At 45.2% G+C, this 9190-nt stretch overlaps 1 protein-coding gene across 1 annotated transcript; it reads left to right on the top strand.

Annotated features, from left to right (window-relative positions):
* Positions 1–2088: 2088 nt before the first annotated feature.
* CLNS1A (chloride channel, nucleotide-sensitive, 1A) lies at positions 2089–8414 on the top strand (the record flags this gene model as incomplete). The annotated part of the gene is made up of 5 exons (XM_010161741.1): positions 2089–2225; positions 4384–4494; positions 5842–5952; positions 6660–6833; positions 8347–8414. Coding segments are annotated over 5 exons (601 nt in total), but the record flags the coding sequence as incomplete, so codon positions are not given.
* Between the last annotated feature and the right edge of the window lie 776 nt (positions 8415–9190).

The raw sequence follows: 9190 nt of genomic DNA, 5'->3' as shown, positions 1-9190 counted from the left end.
CCAACCCAAACCATTCCCTGATTGTGTGATTAGTAGAAGACCTGCCTGAAGGGGAATGTGGGGACTCGGACAAGGGGTGCCATTGTGTGTGGGAGACCCTGAAAGGGGGGGGTGTGGGGCAAGCTGAGGGGGGGGTCCTGCTATTCCTTATGGAAATGATGTTTTAACGTAAGGGGGAATGGCACAGCCAGGGGCTGGCTGGTGCATCAGAAACACCCCTGTTCCGTTGACAGGGAAGCAAACGGGGCCGTTGGTTTTCTGCTGGTTCTGTGAAGTCTCTGGTGTCGTGCTGGTCACCTGGCTGCTCTTACTAGGCTGAAATAGGTTATTCTTGAGGATGTTATTTGAACTCATTATTTCCGTTAAGCCCTTCCTGTGTTGCACAGTTCATGAACACAACTTATCAATAAAGGCAACACCATTTTCCTTAACTGGGAAAACACTCTAAGTGTAACATTTCTGCAGTGGAAGAGCATTGTTAGAACAAAAACTTCACTGAAAACATGCACTGAGGAGTGAATTGTCTTTTAAAGCCTTTAGACTCTGAAATGTTTATAGAATGAGTATTATTTGAAGGTTTTTTTCACCCCACCTGAACTTGTTAGCAATGGGGTGTTCCTCTTGGAGAGGAATGTCTCTGAAATTTCAGTTGCTGTTTCGCCGAGTCATTTGGTTGGGGATACAAGGGCTTCCGTTCGCGTGGCATCTGCGCCCCACGCGTATGGCATGGAGTTTCCTTGTAACTTGTTTTCAGTAGATTTTTGTGTGCAATGCGTGTAAGCCTGCCAGCTTCCTCCCAACGTCTGGAGTGCGTCACAGAGCGTTTACCAGCATCGCTGCCTGGTAATGAATAGAAAACGCCAGCGTTTGCAGGAGTGCCGTGCTGGGGGAGAACTGGGCACCCGGGAGGACAGTGTGGCTTTGGATCCACGCGCTGACTCTACATCAACAGCTGTAAACATTGAGGATGGACTGATCGAGGCTAGGGAAGAAATTCCTCGCTCCCACTTCGCTGTTGCTCTCAGCTTGATTTCCTGAGGCGAGGAGTCCCCTGTGGCCTTTTCACTGGTTTTGTCCCTCCACAAAAACTTGTGAACACTGAGCTGTGCATGGGAGGAAGGTCTTGCCTTCTCCCCTCAGGGTTTCTGTTCACTGTGTGGCCTCACTGATCACAGGCACCTGAAGTTAGAATCATATCATGGAATGGTTTGTGTTGGAAAGGACCTTAAAGACCGCCTAGTTCCACCCCCCCTGCCATGGGCAGGGAAACCTTCCACTAGACCCGGTTGCTCCAAGCGTCATCCAGCCTGGCCTTGGACACTTCCAGGGATGGGGCATCCACAGCTTCTCTGGGAAACCTGTCCCAGTGCCTCCCCACCCTCTGCAGGAAGAAGGTTGAGGTTGACTTCTCAGCTGCTAGAAAGACGCTGATCTTTCTGCTGTGAAGGAGGAAGCAGCCCAGTGACGACAACCTGTGCTGTCTTTTGCTGTGGTTATGGATGAGAGTGAAAAGGGGGGGAAGCACAGATTCTAGCACATCCGTTGTGAGGGAGGAACAACCATAACCTGGCTTTGTGAGCTCTGCTGATCACAGAACCGGTTGATTTTCTGCAGAGAGGTGATACCCACATCAGATCCCTAGTCCTCCAGAAATTTCGATAGTGCCTTTCCTTTCATAGTGTTCTTTTCATCTTGAAAAACCACAGAACATATAATGGTTTGAGTTATAAATCACACTCAGGAGCCTCCGTAGCTATCTTTGGGATGATAGATATGCACAGAGGAGACAACAACGAAGTTGGGAGAGCAATTCAAGGTGTGGTGTAAATGTGATAAAGCTGAAATGTGTGTTTAGGGCACTCAGCTTCATGTTCTTTAAAAACAGGGTTTTTTACCATCAGTTACACTGCTGTGAGGTGCTGATAGGGCAGGTCCAGGATCATGTTTTACCTCAGAATGGGGAAATGCCTTGTCCAGACATACTCACTTTTTTAGGGTTGGTTTGCTTTTCTGCAGGTGTGAGTCAGGTACCGTAGATTCCTCTGTTCGTTTCTAACCTGCCTCTTTTTTTTAATCTCCTCTTCTTAGTCGCTTGTCTTGGCTGGAAAACTCTGGAGTTGGCTTCTCCTTGGATTATCCCACCATAAGTTTACATGCCGTCTCCAGGGACCTGAACGCCTACCCATGGGAGCACTTGTACGTCATGGTGAATGCGAAATTCGAAGGTAGGGCCAGAGTGTTGCGTGGTGTTCCCACACCGTCCCCAGCAGCTTGATTTCTTCTTCAAAAAGAGTAAATTTTGTATATGCTTCATTCAAGTAATTGTATTTTTGGTTTCATTTCCCTGAAGGATAGTTATTTTGGGAATATAGCTTGTTTGGAGTCTCCTCTGTGTGTTCTGCTCTCAGCATGTGACCGTGTACAGCTGGAGCCACTCAGAATCTGTTCTCTCTGCTCTTATACTCACTTTAAACAATCTAGTTCCTCTGCAGTCTCCTTGAGACTCGTGCTTAGGTACCGTGTTTGCTTTATTGAATTTATGTTAGCGTGGCTACGCTCTGCAGGCTTTATGAGATCCTGCTGTCTCGCATTACCCTGCAAGCTTCCCTTCGCTGTCTCCCACAGCTTAAAAAACACACAGACGATAGCTCGTGGTACCAGGCTTAATGGATCTGTGAGTGTTTCCCCCAAAACCAACATTTGACCCTTCTTGCTTCAACCTAGAAAAAACAAGCTTTCTGTTTTCTTCTGTTTATGCAGATTTTCTATGGTTTTCATGTCTCAGTTTTTTTTTCTTCTGGCAGAGTTTTTAATACTACAAGAGTGTCGTAAACTGCCGTCCCAACTGAAGAGTAACAAGGGTTGAGCAGGTCTCCTTTCCCCTACTAGTGTTGTTAAAATATGACACTTAGTTTTTCTTTAAGTGGTTTATATACTGAAAATACTGACAAGGCTGAGGAGGAAGGGATGTTTTAAGCTATTAAGATATTCTGCATTATTTCCTTCTCTCGTGTTACTAATATTCCCTGATAGGCTATCACTGCAGGTACTAAGAGAATGGGTATGCGCTCCTTTTGGTTCGTCTTTCTTTAACTGCTTAATTCTGAACTGAACTGAGCCTCGTCTGAAGAAAAATTTTGCTTCCAGCTTTTAATTCATTCTAATAATGGTGTTAGAAAATACTTTTGATATCCTGTGGTAGTTCTTACCTATAAATCCTTAACAGAGTGATTTTTGTGGGGTGGTTTTGTGAGTTTTTGTAAAATATATGTACGCTGGCTACAGAAAGTCTTTTGCAGCAAGTAGGTTTGTTTAGTTTTCAAGTCAGCCCGTGATTTTAACTGCTGAATAGTGTTAAACCCAAACCTCTCCACTCCTTTGGCTTTCTTAGTGGGGCAGGGTACATTTTGTTCTTCCTCTGAAAGTTTCTGTTGTGCCTTCTCCTCGCCCCGTTTTTAGAAAAAGGCAGTTGGAGGTTGACTTCATTGAAAAGAAAGAGCTGGACTCAGCAGTCCCAAGCTGTGCCTGCGGGTGTCAGTTGGAAAAGAATTGGGTAACTTCCTCAGACACTTCACTTTTGGGGTAGCTGGCTGGCAGCTTCTTGGCTCCTTCGTGTTCTTGATGGTGCCAGTTTTGTATGTGATAAAAGCCACTCTCGGTGGAGCGGCCGTAACTGTATTCCTCCTTTTCTGCAGAAAATAATTCAGTGACCCCAGCCACAAAGCAGTGAACTATAGCCATCTTCTTTGTGGTTTTTATATTTACAGAAAGGAAGAATGTCACTGTTTTACTTGTGGACATATTTAGTGCACAGAAGCCAGGAAGCGCGGTTATGCCCACAATTGTCATGGCTCTGGGTGCACTTTCTACCTCTGCTGTCTTGTTAGCTGGCTAGGAAGATCGGAAATTGAGTAGAGATCTGTAAATGTCCCAGTCCTCTGCGAGAAGCCATGCCAGAAGCTAATTGATTTCATGTCAGTAGTATTAAGGATCTGTAAAATTCCTGTGACTTAAAAAAATACATACCTGGCATTGTGCAAGTAAATTATAATCGTTGCAAATTGTGGGTTTTTTGAGCATAGTTGTTTTCAGTAAGAATCAGACAGTTTTCCTGAAGTATGTGGATGCATCGTGTGAGCATTACAGAAATCTAAAGTCCTAAAATTACAACTAGAGACATTTTCATGCACGTTGCAAGTGTTCTGGAGGTGCTGAGAGGATGTCGATATCAAAACACGGGTGGGAGCAGGTTTGTTTGTGCCTCTCCCAGATTACGCCCAGGTTTCTGATCTGATCACGTCTTCCTCAAAGAATAAACCAATGTGACTTTTTTTTTTTTGACAAAATAAACATGTTTCTCTTAAATCTTTCAATTTCCTAAAGAGGCAGAGACAAAAGAGGCTCCCATGGCTGAAGGGGAGGAAGAGGAAGACAGTGATGACGATGTTGAACCGATTGCAGAATTCAGATTTGTACCTAGCGACAAATCGGCCTGTAAGTGAAGGGGGAAACTGCGGTGTAGCCTAAAGTCCTGGCTACATGCGGAAGACATTGGGGTATAGAGATGGAAGGGATGTGATCCCTTAATGTCCTTCTCTAATTATGTGAGTGCTGTGTGCCGAGAAGAACAAAGCAGATGTTTTATCCTGCTTGAAACTGGAATAGCTCAGGCAGCTGCTTCTCACGGAAAATTCCAATGCTTTAAATACATGGCACAGATGATCTCTAGGTACGTTTGAAGAGAACTTGTATGGGAAACAGTACAAATTCAGTGATATATGAGACAGCGACAATTTCAGTAGGAACGTGCTGATGTCCAGATACTACCACCGGAAAGCAGTCGTGTCCTATCCAGTGCAGAGCTTACAGTTGGATCCAGGTTTTAAGAGTCTTACATATTAGGTACTGCAAGGAATGCTGTAGTAGGTAACCACAGACTGAATTGTCCACACTAAGACTTTATCATCAGTGAAATAATGGCGAAGTGCTGTATAGAGGATAAAGCACCAGGCTGGATCTAGGAAACCTGGTTTGTTGCTTGGATGGTGTCTTCAAACACTATTGCTGTGGTGGTTCTGGTAAAGGAATATTCTCAATCTCGCTGAGCACTCAGTCCAGGATTTCTTGCATGGTGTTGTACAATCATAGACTAGTTTGGGTTGGGAGGGACCTTAAAGACCATCTAGTTCCAACCCCCCTGCCATGGGCAGGGACACCTTCCACTAAACCAGGTTGCTCCAAGCCTCATCCAGCCTGGCCTTGGACACTTCCAGGGAGGGGGCATCCATAGCTTCTCTGGGCAACCTGTCCCAGTGCCTCCCCACCCTCTCTGGGAAGGATTTCTTCCTGATATCCAAGGAGGTATTGGTAGAGAAACGAAGGAGTTTTTTCTCGATTTCTGCAAGTCCTGACTACCCTCATAGATTTTGGGAAATGCTGCCTCTAGTATCCCTGTGTTGTCAGTATCTGGTCATGTCTATGCAGGACTGGAGAGTTGGTTTCCTTAAATTTCTTAACCTTGAAGCGCTGCCTTTTGATTTTTGACAAGTACAAATAGGGAAACTGTTAGGATACAGCTAAAGGAGCCTTTTCTCACAGCATCTTAGCTGAGGTTGCCCTTTTCCAGCTGGGGTGGGAGCCCAGCTGCACAAGCATAGTTCCTGGGAGGCCTGGTCTCAGCTGGTGGGCAGTGCTGCCTGTTACCTGCTTCCCCACTGGGAGATGCCTGCCTTAATAAACACTTTGCTTGTGTTTCATGGCTGCTGACTGGAAGTTAACTATTAGCATCTTTTTTTTTTTCTTGCTGGTTGCCCGGAAGATAATTCTGTTTCGTTTCTACAGTGGAAGCCATGTTTTCAGCGATGTGTGAATGCCAAGCTCTGCACCCAGACCCAGACGACGAAGATTCAGACAACGATTATGAAGGGGAGGAGTACGACGTTGAGGCCCACGGTTTGTAAGAGTTTTCTTTTGAAATACCACCATAGAATCACAGAGTCTCTAGGTGGTAAAAGACCTTCCAGACCATTTGAGTTCATCTGTTAACCCCACACTGCTCATCCCACCACTAACCCATGTCCCTCAACACCTCATCCACACGGCTCTTAAATCCCTCCTGGGATGGTGACTCCACCACCTCCCTGGGCAGCCGATTCCAATGCCTGACAGCCCTTTTGGTGAAGGAATTTTTCTTCACTGAAAGCATTATCAGGTACTGGAACCAGCACTTGGATACCTGGAACTTCTACTGTCATGAGAATGATTTGGTCTGTTAAGAAGTTCCTTGTTCATTACTCATCTCACCAAAACATTTTTTATGCCACAGGCATGGTATGAAACCTCAGAAATCTGAAAAAAAATCTGCAGTTTAGTGACCACAAATCACTGGAATTCAGTAAAAACTTTGTTCTCATTCTCAAAAGCCCCAAGACACAAATACCAGCCTTTCCTGTTCCCAGTGGATGTGCTAGCGCAAATTCAGCACCATTGCTGTGGTGTGGGCAATTCCCATCACGGCGTATATTCAGTAACTCATGTAAGCAGCCTTTTAATGTTAGTTAATCTGAGCATTGTTTGTCTAGCTGTTGTCCTGTTCCTCCACCCCTGCTGCATGCGGGCTCCTCAGATGAGTTCTGATACACGTAAACTTGTTTCTGCAGAGCTACAACAAGGTGACATCCCAAGCTTTTACACGTATGAAGAAGGATTGTCGCACCTAACTGCTGAAGGTCAGGCCACTCTGGAGCGGTTAGAAGGCATGTTGGCCCAGTCCGTCAGCAGTCAGTACAACATGGCTGGAGTGAGAACGGAAGACTCCATCCGGGAATTTGAAGGTAAGAAATGCTTTCCTTTTACTGAAGTGTATACGAAAGCAGTGGTTCTCCAGTCTGGATAATCCACAGACACCAGCACTGAGCTGGTATCGTGCTGTGGGTGATCCTTCACAGCACCGGCAGCTGTTTTACAGTCACAACCACAGGTTATAAAAATGCCTGTGGTGCTATGGGCAGCATTTTGCCCTCTGGGGATCGATGGCTGCTGTTCAGAATCCTTGATTCTTGCTGGCATGATTTCCTGGGATAGTGGTAGGGTGAGGTTGATTTAGGATTAAGGAAAGATGGAATTTGTCAGTCTGCAGTGGAATTAGAAAGAAATTTCCACTCTAAACAGGTAAAAAGTTGGTGTTTTTTAAATGCGCTAAATTGTAAGTTAATAGTTCTCTTTGCAGAATTCAGTGTGAATTCAGAATCATTGAAATACACTGGAAAAGATTAAAAAAAGAAACCCTGCTCTTCTGAAGGATGCTGTCTCTTAATGCTACTGATCTTTCAAACACCTGTTTAAGGAATAAGGTTTCTTTCTGTCGAAGGGAAAAAAGCGATCTCAAATTCTGCCTCTTCTGTATATTCTTTTCACTGGAGCAACGTATTACCTGGGAGAAGAGCAGGAAAACACTTCAGTAGTATTGCTTTGGGTTTTTTTTTTATTTATATAAATCACAGTGTTTTAGCACAGCCTAACATTTTTGAAGGATGACAAATGATGCAGCTGTTGTGGATTTCTGGCTATCAGCTTGCCTGGAATAGTTAACAGAATAAATCTGTTCTCATCCACATGGATGGTTTTTAATCTACTTGTTTGGTCAGTTGTTTACAGGTTCTCTTTATTCCACAACTTCAAATAAATGTATGTTATATAAAGATAACTGTAGGTATATAGTCATGGTTTAGCAGTGCCCTTCGTTTGAACATGTGTTGGGATTCTGAACCCCAAAATTTTGAAAATTAAAATAAATTGAACAGCAGCGAGTATGTCGCGTCTCAAGGCCATCTTCATCAATTTTATTAGCCTTACTAATCATATTTGCTGTGGTACTGCTTCTGGGTTTGCTGCAATTACTATTATCCCCAGGGCTGCTCAGTTTCAGAATTCTGTTACTTTTTGGCAGAGCAATTGTTCTTGTTTTCAATTTAACTCCTGAGGGCGGTTTCAGACCAGAATTCAGCCTCTTTCTGTCAGAGCATCATTAAAGCTACTGAAAGGAGTCAATGCTATTTTTTTACACCAAAACATCATTTAAAAAATGAAATAGTTTAAATCCGGTATTTAAGTTTATAGTAAGATAGGGTGAGACGAAGTTGTAGGAAGCGGGGAGGTCTGAGTGACTTGACAGCTGCAACCAAACCACAAACTTGGGAGCACATCAGTCTCCTCAGGCTGCTTTCAGAAGTTCAGCAAAGGAGTTTTCTGTCCTGGCCGTCCCTTGTCGCCAGGTGGCACTCGCTCTCTGTCACACGAGAACGTCGCTTGCAGCGTTACGTAGCCTTGGCTGATGTTTTCTTTCAGATGGGATGGAGGTGGACATAGCACCAGTCGTTGCGGGGCAGTTTGAAGACGCAGAAGTCGATCACTGAGGAGGACGTACGCTGCTGTAAGTCCCTGGGTCTTCCAATAGCAATGCTTTTCAGTCCTGCACAGCCTGCCGGCTCTGTAAGGTGTAATGCACATGGTCCTAGATCTCCTGCAGGAAGGTTGTTCTCAGATCGGGATGATGGCGATTGAGAGAAGGAAAAGGTAGCTGTGGTTATAGCAAGTGTGGAAAGGTGTTCAGTGATCTCTCCAAAATTGCCTGTTGGCATAAACCGTCATGCTCTGTGGGTGACTGCGTGGACGTGGCTGGCTGGATGACAGCTCAGCCGTTGGCTCAGTTAAGAACTGTCTGACCTCAAAGGCTCTTAGATGCTGCTATACGCAGCTGGAGCCATTGCTGGGAAGTTATTGTCCTTAGTGTCCATTATTTCGCCCTTAGTGCACAAGATTTCCCAGGCCTTTCAAGGGGCAGAACACTTCACAGCGCTCCAAGTCCAGCTCTTCCTTCGCTGTAAGTGGAGGAACACTTCCCGGTAAAGTGACCAAGCAATCTGGATGGGATTGTTCTCAAAAGTGCACAACTTGGAGACAACACCCTGCTTAGGTGGTTGTGTCAGTGTGCCCTCTTGCCTACCGTTACCTGTATGGCTTTTCTCCTGTCAGCGGCATTACAAGGTGTGTGGGGTGGGCGAGGAAGGAGCAGCTCATGCTGGGACTGTGTTTGCGGTGATGCGCAGCCGCAGCAGGGCTGTGATTCCATCGCTGGTGCACGGCTTGCACGTGCTGCTCAAGCACTGGTGCATTTCATAGAATCATAGAA

Source organism: Eurypyga helias, unplaced genomic scaffold, assembly GCF_000690775.1.
Source record: "Eurypyga helias isolate BGI_N326 unplaced genomic scaffold, ASM69077v1 scaffold39201, whole genome shotgun sequence".
NCBI lineage: Eukaryota > Metazoa > Chordata > Aves > Eurypygiformes > Eurypygidae > Eurypyga > Eurypyga helias.
Note: the sequence above shows the minus strand (reverse complement) of the source record. Positions and strands in the feature narration are given on the sequence as shown.